Source organism: Brachyistius frenatus, unplaced genomic scaffold (assembly GCF_029030835.1).
Source record: "Brachyistius frenatus isolate BFR_SWC_R1_liver_20210118 unplaced genomic scaffold, ASM2903083v1 Contig_52, whole genome shotgun sequence".
NCBI lineage: Eukaryota > Metazoa > Chordata > Actinopteri > Embiotocidae > Brachyistius > Brachyistius frenatus.
This window is the reverse complement of record NW_027210651.1, coordinates 441,479-466,930: the sequence shown is the minus strand read 5'-3', so window position 1 is coordinate 466,930 and position 25,452 is coordinate 441,479. Positions and strand designations below refer to the sequence as shown.

Genomic DNA, 25,452 nt, shown 5'->3' with positions numbered 1-25,452 from the left:
TCATGACACATTGTATAAATATGTTTCACCTCTGTGGTACACACAGATCACCCGTGCTGGCAATTTTCCAATCCCAGATCTGCAGAGAAAAGAGCCGGTCTGTCGTTATGATAAAATATTATGATAAGATATGGGCAAAAAAAAAAAAAAGGGATTTAAATCGTTTTAATTAGAATTATGCATTAATAAACACCAGTTACTTTATTATTATTATTATTAATGTTTTATCAACCTATTGTTGACGGTGTTGCTGTTGTATTTTACGACATTATATCTATATTTACATATCTTATTAAAATAAGATAGATAGATAGATAGATAGATAGATAGATAGATAGATAGACAGACAACACATTAATAAAACAAATAGTTAAAATTTAGACACTACTTTGAGTATATGAGGAAATATACAAATATATGACTTAACAGCCAGAAAATGGGTCTCCTATATATATATATATATATATATACATATATATATGTGTGTATTTTTATGGCAGGCCATACATGGCATAGGCTATATTTTCATGTATATTGTATTTATAGTTAGCCTAGTAATTATTTCATATAAATGTGTTTTTTTTGGTGTTGTTTTTTCAATTTTACGTGTTGCCAGTCTTTTGTGCAGCTGTGACGTGCCGACCGGATGTTTTATCATTTATTATGGGCTGTATAAGTGTGTGTCACACCCACAAAAAAAAAACAAAAAAAAGAAACACGTTCATTGTCTAATTATCGGCCTGGTTTTTTTTTTTTTTTTTTTTTTTTAACTTGCTACGGTAATGTGATACAGTCCTCTAATAACATGTGAATAAAAAAAAATATGTTTTTGGACATTATTATGGTGACGACACCTTCACAGCACAGACATCTCACACGGATCACCGCCTCCAGTTTCCCTCCCGGTGTGTGTGTGTGTGTGTGTGTGTGTGTGTGTGTGTGTGTGTGTGTGTGTGTGTGTGTGTGTGTGTGTGTGTGTGTGTGTGTGAGAGAGGGAGGAGGAGGAGGGAGGAGGGAGGAGGGCCCCAGACAGACAGCGTGGCTGCATTGTCGCAGCGAGACAACTTGTCCCAGTCGACCGGCGGTTCATCTGCTCCACAACATCCCCAGCTCGGCTCTTCCTCCGCTGGACACGCGGCTCTGTTGTTATTACCCCTGACTGTTACACCTGACAGCCCGCAACGCAAAGAGGATTTCACCCGGCTCGCTGTCACCGACCGCCGGCGCACGAAGCGGGCGTCGGACGGATAACAGGCTGCTTCGCCCGGCGCACGGGAGCCACCAGCCGGCCGTCAGGGGAGCGGAGGTGGGGTTGGGGTGGGGGTGGGTGGGGGGGTGGGTGGGTAGCTGGAAGGCTAGTTTACTAGCCGGGGAGGGGGGAGGGGGTGGTGGTGGTGGTGGTGGTGGAGGAGGGTGGAGAGCCTCTCAGCCCAGCGTCCTCAAACGCGTCGCCGCGTTGACGCCCACCCAGAAGGGTAAGTTATTGTGCTCAAATTAGCCGTATTTACGCATTTCACGAGACCGTCGGTTGTGAATTTGTTTCCCAAGAAGAGGATGGCCGGTTAGCCGGGAGCTAACGCTGGTGACCGAGAGAGCTCACCGAACCGGTGGACGTGAACCGAAAGATGTGGAGCTGCAGAGGCGGCTGGAGTGATCCTCCACTGACTATCGAGATCGTTTCAGTGTTGTTGTTGTTGTTGTTGTTGTTTTTTATTGATTCCATTCATTTTTTTTTGTACGCGTACATTTCATCGGATCGGATGTTTTGTGGTTGTCATCCAACGTCAGCTGATCTGCAGACGCAGACCCACCGTGGTATTGTTTGTGTTTGTGATTTCCTCTCTCCTCCCATCAACAATATTTTCAGTGACAGGGTGAAGATGGATTGAAGCATGAAGGGTGGACAGGTCCCATCGTCCAAATAAGGAGGGTGTGTCTCTTAGGTATGTCCCACTCGCTCGTCTCCATCACAGGACTCTCTGGCAAGCCCATTTTAAAATGCAACGTTGTCCTCCTGTCTTTGTTAATAACAGCTGGCTTTGCAAAAGCAAAATGGAAACTTGTCTTCACAAAGTGTTTCCTTACGACCACTTTGTTGTGCCTCTCTTGTTAACTCCGTCAACCATAACTACATTAAGCTGTTCATTGTACAGACTGAGCATAGTGTTTTGATTTTTGCCAACCTGCCACGGCCGGCTCACACAACTGTTGTGTACTTGTGTGTCGGTATTCAAAGCGAGCTGGTGTCGAGGCCAGTGTTTCCCCCACTCCCTACATCCTGTGTTGCGAGGAAGCTTCCTCTTTTGTCCTAAAGCGCTTTAGCTGCATCCTGATCAGGGTCACAGATCGCAGAACTGCTCAATGGGTGGTTTGTTCTACTGTTTTAGCTTGTTGTTGTTGTTTTTTTTGTACATATTCAGTGGTGTCCTTCCTTAAACATTGAGTTTGCTGTTTTTTTGTTTTTTTTTAAACTGTTTTTCATCAGCTGTAGCTGCTGAAGTTTTTTTTTTCTTTTTTTTTAAGTTGATAAAAGAAATATGCAGAATCGTGAGAGGTTTCATTCAAGGTTGAAAAGTTGTCATTTCTGTATGTCAACTTTCACTTCGTCATCTGCGGGTAATTGTGGCTGTTTTTGTAGTTCTGGCACGGGATTGTGACTTCCCCTTTTCTTAATGGAGCTCTGATTGACTCCTTTGTTCTTCCAACCCCGGGGAAGTAGCCATCAGCCAGCACAGCACCAGGCCGGTTTGAACTACTGAGGAAAAAAATGGGGAATGCGGCCAGTGATTTGAATGCTTAAGTTCTCCAAAGAGTTAAACCTCTCAGCCTGTAGATGTAGAGCCTCCCAGCCAGTCAGACCCCACCCCCTCCTCCCTTTAACCTCCCCCCCAAGACATTTCCAAAGTCTGGTGCAGGAGGGCATCTTGCCAGGTGCCTGAACCACTCCATCTGATCTAAGTCCCAGGAGGGGGGGGGGCTGTTGAGGCCCAGACTGCTGTCAGGGGGTGTGAAAGTCATATTAATATTATAAAATGATAAAAACAAACAAATCATCTTAACAATCTTAAGTGTTCTTTCCTGGTCTGAAAGGCTCCAATAAGACTTCTAACATCCTCAACTTACTTGATTGCTCTTGTTGTAGTAAATTGTAGTAAAATGACTTTTACCTGCTTTGACCAATACTTGTTACTCAGGATTTATAATTCAGACCAACAAAAGACTCCTTGGAATGAATGAAGTACTGATATTGACACGATGATAATACGTTTTGGTTTCGTCTCTTATGAGACTCATTAAGGGTCTTGAATTGGCTGAAATTTAAGTAAAGGTATAATGTTGTAATTTTCTAAGAGCCCACACAAACACACTTTTCCCATTACTGTGTCTCAATCTGCAGTTGACTCACTGCGTTGCCTTTGTGTTTCTGAGAGTTGGACCTTCACAGTCTGTGTCGAGTAGTTGTGTCACTGAGATCCCCAAAGACCCCTAATTTCCCAGCACTGCATGACATAGGGTTGAATGAGCTCATATCCACTGGGACAAATCCAGATACATTGCTTGAGAAAGATCAAGGCCAGATACGGTGTTGAATTCGAGGTCAGCTGACATTATTATTAATAAGCGATATCTGTCTACTGCTTACAATATCTGGCTGATCATATTATAAATGTTTTTTTTTAAGAGATAAGGTATCACATTTTACCAGAACATTGTAGTTTGTCAAGTGACTATAGAAGCATTTTAGTATCAAACTCCATCTGCTGGTGGGAAAAATGTCATAGTTTTTTCCTGTTCAATGGCACTATCAGTTTCTATGTCTTTTTTAAGTTGGTCCATTTCTTTAGATTATTTGACTTCCTCCCAGTACTTTAATTAACTAAAGCTTTGTTGTAAAAACAAAAAAAGTGCTTTAATAACTTGTAGACCTTTCCGTATTAAGGGTTAGGTCTCTTCTTTGATATTTATTTTACGGTATATTGGTGCCCTGCTCCGTACAATTAAAACTCGTACTACTCCTTAGATGTTAAAAAGCTTGACTGATATCAGTTTTAAAAGACAACATCCAGCCTGTATCTGTAAAGGACAGGAGGCCCTTTTGTACAGAGCTGGCTCAAATACGTTTTTTGTTTTTTTCACCATTTTGTATATACTCTTTGAAGGACACAGTGATGTGCAGTAAAACCTTTTATATAGTTAGTTTCACTATCATTCTTTCTTTTTTCTTCTTTTTCACTTTCTTTGTGAATTGGTGCAGAAAACTCTGAGTCATATGCAGAGATTCAGAGGTCTGGAATCAGTGCAGGTCAATCTATCCAAGGGCTGAATGTAGGTCTTTAAGACTGAACTTTCCAATCTCATGGAGGTATTAGTGTGGTTGTGTTGAAGCGCTGGGAATAGGTATCTTGTTTCAGGGTAATTATTTGTGAAAGTGGTGCAGGAGATCTATATTCCTCATGTTAACAGGCTTGGAAGGCTTGTGATGAAGGTCTTTTGCTGTATTTGATCTCCCTGTTAAAGTATCAGATAGGCGCTTGACCTGGCTGAATTCCCAAAAAGGCAGCGCCTTCTTTTGTCTTTGTATTTAGTGTTGAGTGTCAAGCCAAGTGCTCTTCAGTGCAGCAACCCATCTAATTTGGATCTGAACAGAAAGGCGGGTCAACATCAGATAAATAAATGACTAATACATATTTATCTTTTTGCTGGTCCTACAGAAGCATTTTTCTTTTTGTCACAACTGCTGGGTATGAGGTGTTGCTAAATTACTTTTAAAATCTATCAAAGTATCCGTTATCATTAATGATGGCAAAGGATATCCCAGACACAAGTTTGACTTGCTCATAAATGGTGCCGGACATTTTACAAGAGGGTGCTATTAGAAAGGGAGTACAACGCCTCCGAATAGTATCAGGCGCTGAGGCAGTTGATCAAGAATAAGTAATATGACTGGACAACAACAGGAAACATTGCCAGGTCCAACACAAAGTTCAGTGACACCAAATTTTCAGTTTAAAATGTGTGCAAAAGTTTACACATGCAAAGACAATCAACCACTCAATGTGGATCTGAAGTGCTGTTCTCTAATGAAATATTAGACTATTATTAGACTGTAAGTGCAGCCTGTTGATAATATACTCTTGAATGACGAAAAGGACTAAACTATATATTTTTGGCATGCCGTGGATACTGCAGTCAGTCGCTGCTGTTGTTTTAGTCCTGTTACTGTGCGGTTGATCGAACACGCTTGTTCTCTTCAACTCAGTGAGCACAGCTGAGCCTTAACCACAGTGAGCAGGCGGGAATGCAGATTGACCAAGAGGTCCCGGCAACCCTCTCACAAAAGTAGCTCACGTTAAGCCAAAAGATTCGTCTTTTGGCGTGTTTAAAAAAAAAAAAAAAAAATCAATTTGCCAGATATAGGAAACTCAAGTTATATTTTTTTTTATTAAGTTGCTGAATGGAGTTTCTAAAGTCACAAGGTACATAGTTGCATAGAGCTTTGAACTGTGTCAGTCAGTCAGTCTGTCGTTATTTTTAGTCCGAACGGAAGTATTTGATGAAACTGTATTTAATAAACGTAATGCACCGTTTCTTTTATCCCTACCACCGCTGGGACTCGAGCTGAACCGGACTTTCAGCCTGTGCTCTGCACTTGCGAGGGCCAGGACTTACTTTAAAGTGTTATTATCTTTCAGGTTGTGCTCTGCAGCTTAACTGTGTGACTGAGCTGGGGGTCAGAGAGGAAGATGCCTCCCAGGCCGTCCTCAGGGGAGCTATGGGGCATCCACTTGATGCCTCCCAGGTATGACACGCTGGATGCTATTACGGATACAAATAGATTTTTATTGTGTACGTCAGCACTTGATTAGTTCAGTCTTTTTTTTTTTGTTCTTGCAAATGAAATAAACCCCCCACAGTTCAGATGATTATCTGCAGTTATCATTATCATTTTGAAATCCTCGAAGAGTAGGTAATGAGGTTTATCATCAACATTGTGTGATGATGCAGGATCCTGGTGGACTGCCTGCTGCCCAATGGGATGATCCTGACCCTGGAGTGTCTCCGCGAGGCCACGCTCATCACCATCAAACATGAGCTGTTCAAAGAGGCCCGAAAATATCCTCTTCATCACCTCCTGCAGGAGGAGACATCCTACATCTTTGTCAGTGTAACACAGGTGAGAACTCTCAACCTCAACTGGATTTCCTGACTGCTTCTAAACAGGCAAACATAAATAAAATGCAAACAACCCCGAGACAGCCGTTTATGAAGGAGAACAGAAATGTTCAGAGATCTATAACGTATCAGAAACTGTTTCAATGTGTTCCAGTTTTGTGAAGATGTTGAGAGAAACCCACTTTGTTGTGATTGGAAGGCTTTAAAAAAAAATAGCACAAATTTGGCTTTAAAAACACAACACGCTTTCCACTTTTCCAGAAAATCCATTCTACATCTATACAAAGACCGTCATCCCCTCCAGCCGTTCATCATTTCCTTTTGAAAAAGAAGTTGAATATTGAGCACGACCTCTGGGATTTTTCTTTTTTTTTTCTTCTTTTTATTCCTACAGGAAGCAGAGCGGGAGGAGTTCTATGATGAGACCCGCAGGCTGTGTGACCTCCGACTCTTCCAGCCTTTCCTCAAGGTCATTGAACCCGTTGGCAACAGAGAGGAAAAGATCCTCAACAGAGAGATCGGTGAGAGGTTTTTCTCCTGCAATAAGTATTGCATCTGCATTGCTTTTTTTTTTCTTTATATATGTGTAGTTTGGAGAATGTGAGAAATTGAAAAGATGTTTTCCTGTTCAGTTAAAAGTTGAATTTACTCTGTTTGATTTACTAGATACTTAGAAAAAAAAAGATTAATCAAACGAGTTGCTAATTTTTATGAAGTGCAAAAAAAAGCTTTTGTAAATGACTCGTTGCTCTGTCAGGAAGCAAACTAAGTCGAATATTTGGTGGCTTTAATGAGATGTTAAGCTCCTCTGTGTACTCTGTCAGGTTTCGCCATTGGTATGCCGGTGTGCGAGTTCGACCTCGTGAAGGACTCTGAGGTTCAGGACTTCAGGAGAAACATCCTGAATGTTTGTAAAGACTCTGTGGAGCTGAGAGACGCCAACGGGCCTCACAGTAGAGCGCTCTATGTTTACCCACCCAACGTGGAATCGACACAGGAACTTCCCAAACACATCTATAGCAAACTGGACAAAGGTAGGCAACAACTTTTGTCTATTTTTTTTTTTTTTTACATTAGAATCTAACCAATATCACAGCTTGTTCTTTGGGGATTATTTGAAGAATAAAGAACTTTATGAATACAAAGTTGACCTACTTTTTATCAGTGTCTGATCAAACCTATGATTATTAGCATTTAAAAAAAAAGCATAGACAAAAAAGGCAGATAACAACAGGGAGCAAGTGAACTTATTGACCTCACCTTACAACTGATCTATAGTAATGAATAAGGCTTTTAATATTTTTGATTGATTCAAGTGCTACTCCTGTGATGCTATTGTATTTAAACAATAGAAAAGTGAGCATTGTACTCAAAGCAGCAGCCTCAGACCATAATATCATTTATGGTGGGTTTCTGTTTCTGTGAAAATGTGTTTTATTGATTCTTTTTTCTCAGCCTCCATATCTGTTTTTCTATTTTGTTTGTTTTGTAGGTCAGATTATTGTTGTGATATGGGTGATTGTTTCTCCGAACAATGACAAGCAAAAGTACACACTGAAGATCAACCACGACTGTGTGCCTGAACAGGTGCGACGAATATCTACCATTCAATAGAGCTTTTTTTTTGTTTTTTTGTGCGCCATCTAATTTCATACATTCGATGTGAAAACTCTGAGGTGTCACTGCTAGTGTGTAGACTTCCAACATGTACACTGTGTGAACAGAAATAGAAGAAGAATCGCACAGATCAGTTGAACAGTCTGGCATTAAACTGACCTCTAACGCAGTCTGTCTGCATGTATCGTGTCCTAAAGGTGATTGCAGAGGCCATTCGTAAGAAGACACGCAGCATGCTGCTGTCCCCAGAGCAGCTGAAGATGTGCGTTCAGGAATATCAGGGTAAATACATCCTCAAAGTCTGTGGCTGTGACGAGTACCTGCTGGAAAAGTACCCCATCAGCCAATACAAGGTAAGAGCCGTGTGGGCAAATATACATATTCAAGTTATTCCCGGTGACTTAAAAATATGAAAACACGTTCGATTTTCAAAATATTATATTATCTAGGGTTGATTCAGGCTGATAGAAAACTGACCCACCATTATTGGCTTAGATGAATGAAGAGTGGAGGAGGGACCTTTCTCCATTTAAAAAAAAAAACAAGTCAATCAGGAAATTCACCAGATGGAATAAATAATAAATTCCTTAAGACTCCAAAAAGAAATATTTACTAAAAGATGGATCTTTGTCACGATTACATTAACAGAACAAAGTGGTCTGAATTATACCTGTTGCACCTCACTGTGCAAATACATACACTCGTGTCACTACACACACAACTTCCCTCCCTGATCCTTAGTTTCCTCTTTTTTGTTTTTGTTTTACATTTGTATTCTTGTTTGTAATCCTTTTTTAAGTTGTATCTTTGTTCCAGTTCAAGTACTAAAATTTAAGCCAGAGAGAAATTTTGTTTTCTGTTTTCTTTGATTTAGTTTCTTTGACTTGTCTATAAAACATTTATATACAACTGTACAAATAGAAAAAAAGAAAAACAGTGAAAAAAAAATGGTGGATTTGTTCCACACACACACACACACACACACACACAAAAAAAAAATTCAAATTTCCAAATAAGTAAAAAAAAAAGAAAGAAAAAACATCATCATGTATTCTATCAAATTGAAATAGAGTATGTGATCCATTTGTTTATTGTAACTATTATGGATATGTTAAAATGCCTCCATCGCTTTCATTAAAGCTCTGGAACCATTTACTCATGTGCAGCTTTGTGAGCTCAAACCTACAATCAGAGAAATTCCCCCAGAGCCCGATCAAAGTGAGCCATGCACACACGTGTCACTGTTTCCTCTTCGGTTACCCAGCAGCTGCTGGAAAATGACCCAATTGGCATCATGGGTTACACCTAGGGGATGATGTAACTGAAGTAGCTCTGTGTAGACTTTCTACTAAATGTCCTTCTCTGTGTCACCCCACCACCCCCAACCCCCAACCCCACTTCTCTCTGTCTATCCCTCTAGTATATCCGTAGTTGCATCATGCTGGCTAGAATGCCCAACCTGATGCTAATGGCTAAGGACAGCCTGTACACCCAGTTGCCTACAGATAACTTTGTCATGCCATCATACTCTCGACGCATCTCCACGGCGACATCCTATATGAATGGCGAGGCAGCTGCCAAGTCGCTGTGGACCATCAACGGGACTCTGAGGATACGAATCCTATGTGCCACCTACGTTAACGTCAATATACGGGACATAGACAAGGTGAGGACACGGAAATAAGCCCGTGTCTGTGTAGGTCGATCACAATACAACCTGTATACCTTCCTTATTATGCTGATATGGATGGTAGGAGAAGTACAGAACTGGCCAAAGCACGCGGACTGACTTGTTTTGTATGTTAAATTAAATTATGATTTTTCGAGCTGTATCGGTTGAGTTATTTTTTTCAGGTTCGCTATACATCCCATCTTTCATATCCTGTTGAAACAAACCGTCATTGTCAAGTTCTCATGTGAGCGGAGAAAAGGGAAAGTAGGGCTGGTAGCTCATGTTTGTTCGCTGTCTACAATCATATTTGTTACTCTGGCTAAACTACCAGGCTGCATGCCACTTACAATAAGACTCCTGAAGATGTGGTTTGACAGCTGTTACAGGTTATCACTCTTGTACTTCCGAGATGTAGGCCCGTTCTCCGAAGAGGTCAACAAATTGGAGTAATAACATCATATTTCTTTCATTGCTGCTATTAATTATTCTTTTTTTTTTTTTTTTGTTTTGCTTCCCCTCTCTTTGTACAGATATATGTAAGGACAGGGATTTACCATGGAGGTGAACAAATGTGTGACAACGTGAACACACAGAGAGTACCCTGCTCTAATCCCAGGTAATTGACAACCCTTCTTAATTCACTATAATGGATCACTTAAAAATCATAATGATAATGACAACAATCAATTATGGCACCTGGTGATGGAAAAATATGCTACTTTAATTCACTTTCACACTGTTTCACTGAAATAGACCTGTAGACAGTCTACGCCGCTAATTTACATTAAGCAGTCGCCAGTAGGAGGGTAAGTTAACAGTTTAGTGCTGCGTAGAAACACTAAACTGCTGTATTATGTTACTGTTGAACCTGTCCGAGTCCTCTCTTATACCTGAAGTAAAAGAAAGACGAAGGCTCGGTGGAAAAGTCCTGTATTAAAACGAAAATATGTTGAGACATCTGACATTTGCTTTGCAGGATGTGTCGATAAATTTTGTTACCTAAAAAAAACAAGATCATCCCAGCTCAAAATACGATTGCAGCGCTTATGAGCATTCAGTTTTTTTGGTTGTGTAAGCACAACTCCCTTTTTTTTTTTTTTAAAGCACCTATTTTGGTCACAGCTTGACGTGATTATTTTTGTTTCTACTTTATTCTCCTTGCAGGTGGAACGAGTGGCTCACCTATGATATGTACATCCCAGACATCCCCCGTGCTGCCAGACTCTGCCTCTCCATCTGCTCTGTTAAGGGAAGAAAAGGAGCCAAAGAGGTAGGAAGTAACACGGTGAAGGAAATGACTGCACAATACAACTTGAGTTCATGGTTGGCAGGAAGTTGGATGACTAAAACAGACAGGTTTTTTTTAAAGGTTAGCTTTTGAAAACGTAAAATACTTTGGTTTAAAAAAGACATCTTACTGAAACTGTAAAAGTAAACAAATGAACTAAGTAGTTTTGTATATTTGAGAAGGGACACAAACATTTATACATAAAGCACATATGAGTGCATTTTATCCTGAATACCAATAATGGTAATAAGCAGACAGTGCTGTCTAAATATAGCAGATGACCTGCGTCTAAACGATGGCTTGCTAAGCCATCCCGGGATGACTTGGCTGGGCGCCTTTGTGTATGTGCCTGTGCATCACATTTGAACCCGCTCCACCCTGTGTGTCTGAGTATTTGTGTCCGAGGTGAATAGAAGCTGTGGTATCGTCTTTGGCTCTGTTTAATTACTAATCAGCCATGGGCTCTGTGGTGGCAGAAAACATCAACAGAAACACTATCAGCAGAAGGGACTTTTCCATTCATCCGAGAGTATCTTCTGCACCCTGTGATGTAAACGAGGCTCGTGGTTGTCTTTTTAAAGTCACATCAAAGCACTTGAACTAAAAGACTGACGGCAGCAAAAAATAAACACTCAGATGAAGCTGAATTAAAATAAAGGGATTTGCAAAGAAACGATGTCTGGAGAAACCGTGTGGTGTGAAACTGCCGGAGTGTGTCAGTGTTTTCATGGTCTGATTCTCGTAACCGACACCCATACTGATTGATTTTTTATTTCTTATTTCTTCCATCTCCTTTTGGTGGAAAGGCTGGAAGAGAGAGGTTGTGTGTGTGTGTGTGTGTGTGTGTGTGTGTGTGTGTGTGTGTGTGTGTGTGTGTGTGTGTGTGTGTGTGTGTGTGTGTGTGTGTGTGTGTGTGTGTGTGTGTGTGTGTGTGTGTGTGTGTGTGTGTGAGAGTGTGAGAGTGTGAGTGTGAGTGTATCAATGAATGCCAGACATGGATATTGTAACAGAAACCTGGGATGAGTCCCGTCTCCTGCAGTGTCACGCTGGGTTGAGGTCAGGTTAGCGGATGCGCTTTCATGCCCCGCCTGAATTAAAGATAAACACTTTTTCTGCTGCAGCCCCCTTTTGTTCCACCACTTATGATAAATAGGGGCATTTTGACTGTCTGTCCGCATGTAACTGTCCACCGCTCTCTCGTCTTTTGTCACGTCTTTAGTGAACACACTCCACCGGATCAAGATGTTATCTAAAACTTCTTTGTAAGCTTTGTGATGCTAAACATGGTTGCTTTGACAGAAAGAGTACAGTTAAGATAGATGATTCAAGAAACCACAGTGCCGTAAAAACAAGCAGTCACGCTCGCCTCGTGGACTTTGAGGGTCGTGCCGTTACAGTTATGAGGTGGACAAACTGTGTTAAAACCTCGTTAAAACATTTGAGACCGGAACAACACAATAAAACCTTGTACGGTCCTTTTAAAATCTTTTAAAACCTGATAAAAGCCTTGTAAACAGGACATCAACACACCGCAAACCAACACACTGGAGGCACATAAGGAGCATCTCCTCTGTCTGTCTAACGAAACCTAACCTTCAGGACAGGGAACCAACCAGCATCCTCAACCCATACAGAGTTTCAGCGGCATGAGCGCCGGATTACCAGGTTTAAGAATTACTGGAAAAACTTGAGTAAATTAAGAATTTAAAAAGCATCTGAAATTCTCTTTAGTTCTTATAAATCCTTTTACTGAAGTGTTTTCTGAGCTACTTCGTTGGATGAATTTACATTCGAGAAACAGATGATTCACTTTTATTGCATCAAGCTTTATTTGATGTTAATTTCAGTTCCGTCTTTCCGGCGTCTGTAAGATTAGAAACTTTAATGAGACTTTCCAGCATACTTTCTAGTTGAAAGTGTCTGTGATTCACAATACTGAACCTGCTGTGCTTGTGTCTGTTTTGTTTCCCAGGAGCACTGTCCGCTAGCTTGGGGTAACATCAACTTGTTTGATTACACCCACACGCTGGTGGCCAACAAGATGGCTCTGAACCTCTGGCCCGTCCCTCACGGCCTTGAAGACCTCCTCAACCCCATAGGAGTCACGGGGTCGAACCCCAACAAGGTATGTGGACAAAAAGTACAAACAGAAACACAAAGTGCAAATTTTACACGTTCACGTGGGCATAAGAAGGTAACAGGTTTCCCCATTTTACTGTAGAGTTTTTGTAAAATGACACAATGCGATCATATCTTGTGGTATCTGTTGCCCAGGAAACGCCATGTCTGGAGCTGGAGTTCGACCACTTCAGTAGTTCCGTCAAATACCCAGATATGAATGCAGTGGAAGATCATGCAAACTGGACCATCTCAAGGGAACTGGGGTTTAACTACAACCTCTCAGGACAGGTGATATAAGTCACCCATTTGAACTATTTTGTTACCTGTGTTTAAACCTTCATATGTGAATGTGCATGCTACAGGTCCCAGTACGCTGTGCTTTCACAATTGTATGGAAGGGAATGTTTTTCAAATTGACATCTTAAAGACCATTAGGGGCGCTTGCGGGTTTGAGGTTGCATGAGCATGAGAGGCATTATTACGAGTGTTGTGTAAAGCACTTAGAGACAGCTAAGGTGACACAGCGCTGTATAAGTGTAGACCATTTACCATTTAGATAATGAAATACATGTTCGCCCTCAGATCCTCAATGCAAAAAGTAGATTTATTTTGCAAGTAACAGAGCTTAAATATGCATTTCTGCCCGTTCATGAGATCAGATGTGGACCGAAACGTTTTGACATTGATTGACGAGGCCCCAAAAGGTGTCGCGTCGAAGCTCTTACATGCAACGGGACAATCTGCTAAATTAGTTGTGATAGTGGCCAGATGATATCATCATCACGCCACGTAGTGCGAGCGGGGCACTCCTCACATCTGACAAACACATCATGAATAACTCAACACATCATCTCGCACACTAGTCACATTTGCTCGCTTGGCGCACTGTAACGCACAGATATGTGTGACACCCACTCGCACGTAATTCTAGTCAGGGTTTACTTGTCTCATTTATATTAGTGTTTGAACTGCAGTATGCTCATAGTATTATGTTCAGTGACAGTATGGTTGCATTAGGACCATGTCAACCTGTCCGTGCTGTATTTGAGTGTATTGCCACGGTGCTGCAGTGGTTTGAATCTTAACCGGGTGCGACGGCTTTTCAAATGTAGGAGTTTGCATTTTCTCTCCATGCCCGCGTGGGTTCTCTCCGTGGAACTCCGGCTTCCTCCCACCACCCAACAACATGCATGTCGGGTTAATTAGTGCCCGTAGGTGTGAATGCGTAGATGTCTGTTTCTGTGTTGGTCAAACACTGCAATCAGTCAAGCCACTCAGCTGCTAAACCCCCCCCCCTGACAAAATCACAGATATTCAGGGAGTCGCCTCCAAAATCCCGGCAGCTTAACACAGAGAGACTGTGAGACTTCGACCTCTACAGTCACCAGCACGGTTTAGATACGGTACTCGGTGGGGTTGTGGTGTGTCCACCACAGCTAAAGTGGACCAACTCCTCGATTTCACACCTACAATTAACTATAAAAATCACTGTTGACTTTATCAACGAAGACTCTCTCCCGACACTTCTGGCATGACTCAGTGTTGCCAGTGTACGTTTCTGTTCTCAGTTATTCATGATGGTGTAGATGATGCTGCGTCTTATCAGATTTCTAGATGATGTGCGACATGAGAGCCGTGACTCCGTGAAGTGTTAATGTGATATGTGGTTGGAGTCACCGCGCCACGCGAGAGGATGTGAATAGTATGCCTTGATGTGTTAAGTTATTCATGATGTGTTGTGTCAAATGTGAGGAGTGCCCATCTCGTACTAATGTGTCGGGATGAAAACATCATCTGGCTTGAGCCTCACCTGAAAGTTATTCGATCCGGTTTCAAGCATGATTAAGATCTAAATTAGCGTCATATTAATTAATGCTGTCAGAAATCAGACTTGATTGAGGTGGACGGTCGAGCAGGAGATGAAAGAACTTGTGGTAGAAAAACAGAAGGCTCAAATTCAGGATTAGAGACATTGTGAGGGTTGTTCACAGCTTGAGCCTGAAGACAAGTGCACGCTGCGTTGTGCTCCAGCTGCACTCCGGCTTTCAGAATCACTCTGTTATTCTTCAGCTGCATTTATATTATAGTTTGTGAGGGTTTTTTTTTTTTTTTTTAATTTTACATGCATAAATGCACACTTGAAGTTGATTTAGATGCAGTAAATGATGCCTTTTGGCAATATAAATATGAAAAACACGTCTTGCTTCTAACCCTCCCTGTAATGACCCATTTTAAATAGTCAATCTCAAAGCACAGCCCCGGGGCACAGACTGGTATTTTTGCCTATTTTATCTGTTTATGTGACTGTAAAACTATTTTCTCTGCAGCTCAGGAGCTTTCTAATGACTGCTCCTGTGTAGTTTAGCGTTGGTCATTTGAAAATGTCATGTTTCAGGGTGTTTCCTTTCTGTTGTGTTTCAGAGCAATCGTGTGGCCAGAGATCACGCCCTGACAGAGAGCGACACCGAGCAGCTGAGGCAGCTGAGCAACAGGGACCCTCTGTCAGAAATCACTGAGCAGGAGAAGGACTTCCTCTGGAGACACAGGTAACATACCGACCAGCAAATATGACACTATTCCACCACATTAAACACCGACTTCATGTAGAGCCGTAACTTGCACAGCATCGTATAGATTTCACAGGTTAGCTGAATACCAAGTTGCCGGATGTAAAAACAACGAATTACGATTCAAACTCAGATGCAACACAGGACGCTTATTCCCCCTTTTTCTTTCTCTGACAGGCACTACTGCATGAACATCCCTGAAATCCTCCCGAAGATCCTTCTCGCTGTCAAATGGAACTCCAGAGATGAAGTAGCACAGGTAATAACATGCCACTTCAAACATGCTTGATGTATCTTGAATATGATCTGTCTGATAAACAAGAAGGAAGAGAGCAAAAAGCAGATGATCACTGCTCATCTATCCCATAAAGTTCAAATAGATTTTAGAAAATAAAAGTCACATTTTTTGTTGTTGTTGTACCATTTGACATTATTTTAAGGAAAGACCTCCTGTATTGTTTTTACACAGATCTATACTTTAGTGAAAATACCGATGGACCGGTGGACTTTATACACACTGTGTTAGCTACCTAACTGTGGCTTGCACTTCTAAAAGTAAACAAATATTTACTTTTCATTTCTTTGCATTTTACCACCCGTTCAATTAAATATCTACTAAAGTACCACCGAGTCTGTCGCTGTTGAATGAACACGATGAATTCCTAGTTCTCGGTTTGTGTGTTTCCTAGATGTACTGTCTGCTTAAGGAATGGCCGTCCATCCGTCCTGAGCAGGCTATGGAGCTGTTGGACTGTAACTATCCAGACCCCATGGTCAGGCACTTCGCTGTACGCTGCCTTGACAAATACCTGACTGATGATAAACTGTCCCAGTACCTAATCCAGCTTGTACAGGTGGGTCTAACCAAGATTTGGAGCTACTGAATTCCAAAAACTGACTGCCGGAAGAATTGGGATTAAAAAATGAAGACGGTATCTTTCTTCTCTTCAGTGTCCTTTTCATAACTGTTGGAAAGTAGCATTTGTTCACCTGCTCTTGTTTGTGGAAGACGTTCCTGTTTGTAATGCCTCAGGTTGTATTTGGTGTTCAGTGTGCAGAGACTTCATGTTGGTGAGGCATCACAGAGTGTGAGAATATTAATCTGAACCTCTGCTCATCTTGTTCTAGGTATTGAAATATGAGCAGTATCTTGACAATCCCCTGGCCCGCTTTCTCCTCAAAAAGGCCCTGACCAATCAAAGGATAGGACACTTCTTCTTCTGGCATCTCAAGTGAGTTGCCATCCAGAATGCAGTTTCTTCGTATTTAGATGCTTTCCTTTCAGCAGAAGTCTTTCCAGAAAGCACCAAAAAAAAAATCCTCTTGCCTCTCTGCTTCTCATATCCTTTTTCTTGTGGCTTCCTCACAGGTCAGAAATGCACAATAAAACCGTGAGCCAGAGGTTTGGGCTGCTGCTAGAGGCGTACTGCAGGGCTTGTGGCATGTACCTGAAACACCTGAGCAGACAGGTGGAGGCCATGGAGAAGCTCATAAACCTCACCGACATCCTTAAACAGGAGAAGAAAGATGAGACACAGAAGGTAAGAATTGAGTAAACACACAGGAACATATGACTTGTAATGTGTGGGACACACTGTGGTGAGGATTCCTCCTCATTAGCATTCAAAGTATGCAAAAGCACAATCCAGGCGCCATCTGTGTTGATGCCCGTCTGTGTTGGGCATCACTTATAGTGTCAAATTACAAGAAGCAAAGAAAAAATTATACTTATAATTTTGAAACAATTCATAATATGTTAAATACATGTGGTGCTTTTATCAGTCACGCCAGGTTTCAGTGGTAAAAAATTTCGACAACCAACACCACACATACAATTTTAATTATCATCCATTATCACAATAAATAGCCTGATAAACAGCCTGACCATTGAGCTTTTATTTTGTTTTTTTTCCTAATTTGACCTCAGAGTTGTAACATCACACAAATGCAGTGACTTTTGGAAACTTTATTTACGCGTATGCTGATGCATGTGTACACAGTTATGTGCAAACTGTATCGTTGTGTGTTTCTTGTGGAGGTCCAGATGCGGTTTCTTGTGGACCAGATGAAGAGACCGGACTACATGGACGCGCTGCAGAACTACACGTCTCCTCTCAACCCTGCACACCAACTGGGAAACCTGAGGTCAGAAGCAACAGAGAATTAGCTTTTATGTGTGTACATATGTATGAGTGGTGGTGAGAAAAAGAAACTAAAATTGTGTTTAATCTGAATTTGTGCACAGGTTAGATGAATGTAGGATCATGTCGTCAGCAAAGAGACCGTTGTGGCTGAACTGGGAGAATCCAGACATCATGTCGGAGTTGCTCTTTCAGAACAATGAGATCATCTTCAAAAATGGAGATGGTAACACACACACACACACACACACACACACACACACACACACACACACACACACACACACACACACACACACACACACACACACACACACACACACACACTTTAGAGTTTACACAGACTTTTTAACCTCTGTTCACTACAGGACTGCTTATAAACCAGCCTGCAACAACAAATTTAAAACATTTTCTTTCATTAATGTCATCGCATTTCCCATAAATGTACTATTGCCCAATAAATTGTGATACTCTCCTTAAACAGAAGGCCATAAGTACTATATACAAATGATACTGGTGGTGCTCATGACATTCGATGCAAGACCATATTTCCACAAACTTGTCACGGGAAAATGGTTGCAAAGATTTGGACAACAGCATAGACTTTGCATATTTAAGAAACCCTGAAAGCTTTAGCTCCGTTTGCACAGTAAGAACAGCTCACTCTCCCTGATGTGTGCTCTGAACATGATGCAGCATATTTACCGGTCCTAAATGTTGACACAAACTGCTGTTTAGAAGCTGCAGAGCTTCTTGGCAAACTTGGTCGTTTCTTATAAATACTTACTCATCCTTATATTGTGTCTTTGTTTAATCTGTAAGTATTCCAGGATGTAATTAACTGTCTTCATTGTGTGTGTGTGTGTGTGTGTTGTGTGTGTGTGTGTGTGTGTGTGTGTGTGTGTGTGTGTGTGTGTGTGTGTGTGTGTGTGTGTGTGTGTGTGTGTGTGTGTGTGTGTGTGTGTGTGTGTGTGTGTTTGTGTGTTGTAGACTTGCGACAGGATATGCTGACGTTGCAGATTATTAAAATCATGGAGAATATATGGCAGAATCAGGGACTGGACCTACGGTACAGTTCTCTCTCCGGTTATATCCTTTGTCTTTCTCTCTGCTTCAGTGTCTTTTTCTTGCTGCAGTGTGTATGAGGCTAATGAAACGTGCTGTGTGTGTGTGTGTGTGTGTGTGTGTGTGTGTGTGTGTGTGTGTGTGTGTGTGTGTGTGTGTGTGTGTGTGTGTGTGTGTGTGTGTGTGTGTGTGTGTGTGTGTGTGTGTGTGTGTGTGTGTGTCTCCAGGATGTTGCCTTATGGCTGTCTGTCATTAGGAGACTGTGTGGGACTCATCGAGGTGGTTCGCAGCTCCCACACCATCATGCAGATTCAGTGTAAGGGAGGCCTGAAGGGAGCCCTGCAGTTCAACTCCAATACTCTGCATCAGTGGCTCAAGGACAAGAACAAAGGCGAGATGTGAGTTGTCTCCTCGTACTTCTCCCGCTGCATCTTCGCATCAGTAGATCGCACAGAACAATGTGCTTCGAGTGAGGCATTTTTTTTTTTTAGAGATATAGCCCATGTGTATACTTTATATAACTAGATTTCAAACATTCTTTTGAAAATACAAAATGAATAGTATCAGCGACGACTGGTGTGTGTTTGTGCAGGTATGACATGGCTGTCGATCTGTTCACGAGGTCCTGCGCTGGCTACTGTGTAGCTACGTTTATCCTCGGGATAGGAGACCGGCACAACAGCAACATCATGGTCAAAGACGACGGACAGGTAACGTGTGTATTAACACTGACCTGCGCTGCGTTTCAGAGGGTTGTCGGGTTCAAAGCATCTGACGGGGGTTCAAACGTTGTCCATTTAAATACATTTGCAGTTCGGAGTCAGTGTGCAGGAGATTTTTTTTTTTTTTTTTTTTTAAATGATCGCTTTGCACCTTCGAGTGACGTTAGTATGATTAAGCTTTGGTCTCATTTCATCCACAAATAATAATTTCCTCGTGTTTCTCTGTTTAAGTCGTAGAAATAAAAGCGTAGTGCACTGGGCTCGTCGTGTTTATGGACTCAGTGTAACTACTAATTGGGTTGCCAATAAAATACTTCACTGCTTGTAGAAAAAAAAAATATTCTTGGCGTGAAGATTCCTTTTAATCTTGTTGGATAAAAAAAAAAAGAAGCAGCATAGCTAGAAATTGCTTCCCCAGCCAGACATTTTTTCCCCGTCTTTCCATCACGTATATTACTTTATTATGGATTAGTTAATATGCAGTCCATATAAAATTACTTGAGTGTACGCCAGTACTAAGCAGACAAAATAGCTGTACTGTGTTCTGTAAAATAACTTGATATTAGTGGTGAAGGATTGGTGCCGGTGCCTTGTGTTTCCCTGTGGGTATGGAGTGTATAGATATCACTTCAGAAGGGTTTTACTTGTTAAAGGATAACTAAACTTACACTTCCTCTCTTCTTCTGCGTTCTGTCCTCCCTCAGTTGTTTCATATAGATTTTGGCCATTTCCTGGATCACAAGAAGAAGAAATTTGGCTACAAGAGAGAGCGAGTGCCCTTTGTGCTGACACAAGACTTCCTCATCGTCATCAGCAAGGGGTCTCAGGAGTGCACGAAGACCAAAGAGTTTGAGAGGTGCTGCAGCATCTTACTTCCCGTCCTGTCAATGCTTTCCTCATCTTCTTCTTCTTTTTTTTCTTTTTTTTTTCTCTCTGCTACTTGCTGCTACAATCAGGCAGTCTGTTGGTTTGTTGGCTGACCGGCTCCCAACTCTTTTTTTGTCCTGTTGTGAGAAGAGCTGGATAACAAACAGTTTTTCTTTCTGAAGAATACATAAATGTTTTTACTTTGGAAACACAGAATACTGGAATGTAACACAGGTTTGAATTTATTTATTGATAGATATTGTGTTTACTTTTTGCTGCACAGTGCATCGTTCTCGCCTCACTTTCCCATTTGGAGAAATTTCCACTCAACATTTTCTTTAGTGCCTCACTGTACGCAAAACGCAGCAAATGGCAATTCTCCACGTTTTAAACCTAAAAGCTGCAAGTTCGCTTATTAGAATAAAGGACACTTGCAACAAAGACTGGAATCGAAACGTCATTTCTGCTTTCTTTTCCCTCTCTTGTCGATGTTGCGTCTGCAGCCGCGAAGCAAATCGTACGAAGACGTTCAGGTTTGGTTTGTGTTTATCACATCCTCCATCTCTCTGCAGGTTCCAGGAGATGTGTTATAAAGCTTACCTGGCCATCCGGCAGCACGCCAACCTCTTCATCAACCTGTTCTCCATGATGCTGGGCTCTGGCATGCCTGAGCTGCAGTCATTTGATGACATCGCCTACATCAGGAAGACTCTGGCCCTGGAGAAAAGCGAGCAGGTAAGTCACCGTTTCTCTCTTCTCCTTTTCCGACCTCACGTTCGGCTCGCTAAAACTTTTGAGCGGTTATTCAATCAGCTTGTTGTTGTTTTTTCTGCGTGGTGCAGGAGGCCTTGGACTACTTCATGAAACAGATGAACGATGCTCACCATGGAGGGTGGACCACCAAGATGGACTGGATCTTCCACACAATTAGACAGCATGCACTAAACTGACCCTCCGCGCACAAACAGAACCTACCCGCCCCCCGTGGAGTATTCACTCCGCTCGGCCAGACGCAGCATCGTCTTTCAAGGAGGTTCACTTCTCCTTCACAGCAGACACCGTGAACAGCTCACCGATGATGGAAGTGTGCAGCTTGATTTTTTATTTTTTTTTAAAAGACACTTTCTATTTATTTAAACGAGGTTTCTAGTTGGTTTTTTGCCTTTTTTTTATATGCCCTCGCACCGTCCTCTGCTTGTTTCAGGGTCTACAGGAGAGCATTTTTTTTTTCCTCATGTCCCTGTGAAGATGTAACCTACCTGGATGATGCTCGTAACCCTGGCAACTATACTCCTGCTGTTTTTTTGTGTTGTTTTTTTTTTTTTTTTGTCCCCAACAGGAAATAACTGCAACCAATGAATTTCTGCCCCTTACTCTGCTGCTCTGGGAGGAAAAAAAACACCAATTGGACAAACCAAGGTGAAGAAGATGCATCTGCTACAGTATAAATGTAGCCACGAAGTAAGTTCAACTTGCTGCCCGTCTGCTGTATTCGTGCTGCGCTGTGGCTCCAACCCAGTAAGGAGGTGCTTGGGAAACGTTTTTTTTTTTTTTTTTAAATCTTGTAACTGCTGAGAAGATAGCGGCCACAAGGAACTGTCTAAATTATTTGACCTGATCTGAAGTTGTTGTACAGCACAGGATTACTGGGGTATGGAAGCTTCTATGATGTCTTCCACCATCTTTGTGGTGAAGTTGCCCTTCAGAGATGACTCTGCGTCAACTTTTTTTTCCACCTTTTACCTCCTTGTTACAGACATTTCAAGGCTTAAAAAAACTGCAGAGGAGTCTTTGGGTTGTTTTGCACAGCTCTTCTCTGTAGTCTCCCACAGCCTCATTGAAACAGCCCTCCACCTCTGGGAACAATGGTGGTGCAGCTTTAGACTTCAGGGTGATGATGCCTCTCCATCGAAAACAGCACTTAGAAATACCAGAATAATATACAGATTTATTATGACTTTTTAAATTTATTTATGTATCTAGTTTCTTTTAGTTTCAACAAAGGCAAAGCCCTAACTCAACTCACTTCAGAAATTGGTGTAAATATGTTTGGAGTTTTATGTGTTTGCGTTACCTGTTTGCGGCTTCTTCTGACTACCATGAGTGCAACCGCATACCTGTTTTCTCGCTTGTAGAGATTTGCCTACATTCACAAATTAAGACTTTCGATGCCTTTTCTTTTCTTTTCTTTTTTTTTTAGCCTCTGTCACTTTTAAGTTAAACATCAAATTTGTCCTCATCAGTAGCCCAATTTGTTCCATCGCAGCCCTACTTGGAATAATTTTGTTTTGTGGATGCAAAACGGACAAAGTGAAAAGTGCCAGCCTCACGTTTTATGAATATTAATATATTAAGCCTCTGGCTGTCTGTTTTGTCGGCAAGCGGAGGCTCAGGGGAATGTCACGTCTTTCTGTTGAAAAAAATGCCTTGGTGTCACAGCACAACAGTCCACAACACTGCACGCCGTTAAGCTCCACAAACTCCGCCTGAGCAAGTTGTAATAATCAAACCACGACGTTACTATTCAGTTGAAAAGCACGGCGGTTTTTAGGGAAAAGACAGATTTGTTCGTTGTTGCGTATTATCGGCATTTCTGACTGTTGGGTTCATGTCATGTTTCTCATCCTTGCAAAGTGCAGTTCAACTAAATTAACCTTTTTTTTTTGTTTTATTTTTATGTCTGGACCACAACAGCATGGCCTATACATGTGAATGTCTGTCACTTCATCAGTGACTGAGTGATCGAAGTTACACCATCGCTCAATAGAATACCACAACTTCCTGTGTTTCAAACTAAAAGTCCTGGTTTCAAAGTAAAAGCCCCCCCATCATTCATACATGGTCCAGCCACATATGAGTCTTTTTTATCCAGGAGACCTCTCACTCTGACAGTTGCAGCATATATAGTGAAAAAAACGCATGTGGCTGAGATCTAGAGCAATTTGAACAATCCTTCAAATCGCTTGGATAGCCCTAAAGTGCAAATATAGCAAAACACGACAAGACATACAGTTAACACTGAGTTTAATGGTTACTGCTCTGAAAATGTTGGACTGCATTTTTAAAGCAGACCATAACTAGATGGGGGTTTTGGCGTTAAACGGGACTTCATCAATTGATTCGAGAACCTCTCGAAGAATGTAGTACTTTACAAAAGAAAAGTGGCTTCACGAGCACCTGACGCACTCACACTGTAACTAGAAACACATCTGGATGTGCATATTGCTCGCTTTTTATCTTAGTAACCCCTCGGTATGAAATTCAAATCTGTCGGAGGGAAATAAAGTCTGCACTTTGCCAGTTTAACTGTTGATATTGAAAAGCCAAAGTTGTGGTCTGCTCTAATGTGGCACGCATTACTAGCTAGAATGTATTTAACTGATAACATGGACCTTATGTGCACTCATCTTTTTTTTTTTTTTTTTTAATGTTTTTACATCAGTCATGTGATTTTTTTTGTTGTTGTTTTGTTTTCTGAAGTCAGATGCAGTGCCACTAAACACGCAGGCGGTGATCAGCCGAGAGCACATCTCTTGTTCGCTATTCCTTCGTTTTTTGTAACGTGCCAAATCAGGCATCACTGACGCCTGTGAAAGCTAATGCTGGAATTGCATCACGCAGTACGGCGTATCAGTTACAGACTTTAAAAATAAATAAAGAAAAAGGTTGGTGGGTATGCATTTAAAAAAAAAAAAAATCTAGTTCTCAATGCCTTTTTGTCCAGAAGGACTCTGTAAGAAGAAAGTTAGCCTAGTATGCATGTTTCTGAAGCAGCATAACCAGTATGTGTGATTTTTCAAGCAGCATTAAGCAGTATGTATGTACAGTTACAGTCTTTTTCTATGGTAGGCCTCAAGTGTGACGAACCTGTAGTGTTGTTATCTTTTAATATCCTTTCCCATATGCCCTCCATATGAGTGTGTGTGTGTGTGTGTGTGTGTGTGTGTGTGTGTGTGTGTGTGTGTGTGTGTGTGTGTGTGTGTGTGTGTGTGTGTGTGTGTGTGTGTGTGTGTGTGTGTGTGTGTGTGTGTGTGCGCGCGCGCCTATTTGCATTTATTGTCTTTTCTGTACAGGTTGCAGAGCTTCATTGGCAGGCCCCAATGAAAACCTAACACTATGTATGTACACGTCCATGTCTCTGTGTGCGATGACACTTGCGGTGATGGTGTCTTTAAATGTTTTGTAAACCCCCCCCCCCCCCCCCCCCCCCGGCTGGTTTGTGCCAGAGAAGAAAAAACAACAACAAAAATTGCTGAAGTTTTTGCAGCGTTTGTAAGGAAACATAAACGAGGGGGAAACTTTTTTTCATACTTGAGTTGTTTATGTTTTCATGAATCAGAACCACAGCTGTATTTTGTTGGTTTAGAGCTGAGACGGTGGGGTGTGTGTGTGTGTGTGTGTGTGTGTGTGTGTGTGTGTGTGTGTGTGTGTGTGTGTGTGTGTGTGTGTGTGTGTGTGTGTGTGTGTGTGTGTGTGTCTTGGTATCCTTACTGTGTGTAAGCACCGAAGGCTGAAGCATTGTATCCGGTAGTGAATGTTATCGATGCCACAAGTCCTACAATTTCAGAGTGAAGACACAGCTACTTCTTGAAGTAACGAGGGACTAAAGTTGTGCCTGAGTCCATATTTCTAAGATCAGGTGCCGTGACAGTTTAAGATTAAGAATCTCATAGAATTTAATGAGATTTATGAATCTTAGATTTTCATCATGAGCCTCAAAACGATAGGAGTGACGTCGAGCTGAGCTCCTGCTATAAGTGATGCTTCGTACATCTTCTGAGTGCATTTGAAAGTTTTACTTTAGTCCGGGACTCCTGCAGTCATCGTTGCACTGTAGTTTGTCCCTCCGTGAAGAGGAGGCTTTCTAACTTTTGACTGTCACATGGCTCCAAAAGGAAAACACAGGCTCATATTTTCAAATCTGCTCACTACAGGATCAGCGAAACTTAGTATTTTTTTTTGTTGCTAAGCCAGTTCAACCTGTATGGATCAGTACTCTGTATCATATGATGACACATAACATTTCTATCTGACGTTAGATCATGTTGAAAATGGTTGTTGGTTGTCTTTAACCCCCTTTTCGTGTGCAGAGATTTACTGTAACTCTGAACTGAGCGAAGAGGGAAATCTCTTCCGTTTGCTCCTGCTAACACAATCACTTGATCGAAGCTTTGATTCCAAGATGAACTGCGGACATAATATCACGAACACCCAGAAA

The 25,452-nt window shown here is 41.7% G+C and overlaps 1 protein-coding gene across 2 annotated transcripts; it reads left to right on the top strand.

Moving 5' to 3' along the window:
- Nucleotides 1-1,405: 1,405 nt before the first annotated feature.
- On the top strand, nt 1,406-23,115 carry LOC138624477 (phosphatidylinositol 4,5-bisphosphate 3-kinase catalytic subunit alpha isoform-like). Of its 2 annotated transcripts, XM_069704707.1 has the most exons (26): nt 1,406-1,475; nt 1,868-1,943; nt 5,694-5,800; nt 6,007-6,175; nt 6,569-6,695; nt 6,999-7,208; nt 7,667-7,761; nt 7,989-8,144; nt 9,212-9,457; nt 9,994-10,079; nt 10,628-10,733; nt 12,724-12,876; nt 13,026-13,160; nt 15,294-15,418; nt 15,617-15,698; nt 16,129-16,293; nt 16,568-16,671; nt 16,809-16,980; nt 17,478-17,584; nt 17,685-17,806; nt 18,571-18,649; nt 18,873-19,043; nt 19,238-19,355; nt 20,072-20,223; nt 20,807-20,969; nt 21,077-23,115. In XM_069704707.1, the coding sequence occupies exons 3-26, from the start codon at nt 5,745-5,747 to the stop codon at nt 21,182-21,184; spliced, it is 3,207 nt and encodes a 1,068-aa protein (XP_069560808.1). In that variant the 5' UTR covers nt 1,406-1,475; nt 1,868-1,943; nt 5,694-5,744; the 3' UTR covers nt 21,185-23,115. The 2 variants fall into 2 exon arrangements, with proteins under 2 accessions (XP_069560808.1, XP_069560806.1); XM_069704705.1 differs by lacking the exon at nt 1,406-1,475 and having other exon boundaries at nt 1,734-1,943.
- The last annotated feature ends 2,337 nt before the right edge of the window (nt 23,116-25,452 follow it).

Excerpts from the sequence above, each read along its gene's own strand:
- LOC138624477 (XM_069704707.1), top strand. The coding sequence starts at position 5,745 with ATGCCTCCCAGGCCGTCCTCAGGGGAGCTATGGGGCATCCACTTGATG. Across the intron at positions 6,696-6,998 it reads GATCCTCAACAGAGAGATCG|GTTTCGCCATTGGTATGCCG; the intron begins GTGAGAGGTTTT and ends GTACTCTGTCAG. Across the intron at positions 15,419-15,616 it reads GACTTCCTCTGGAGACACAG|GCACTACTGCATGAACATCC; the intron begins GTAACATACCGA and ends TTTCTCTGACAG.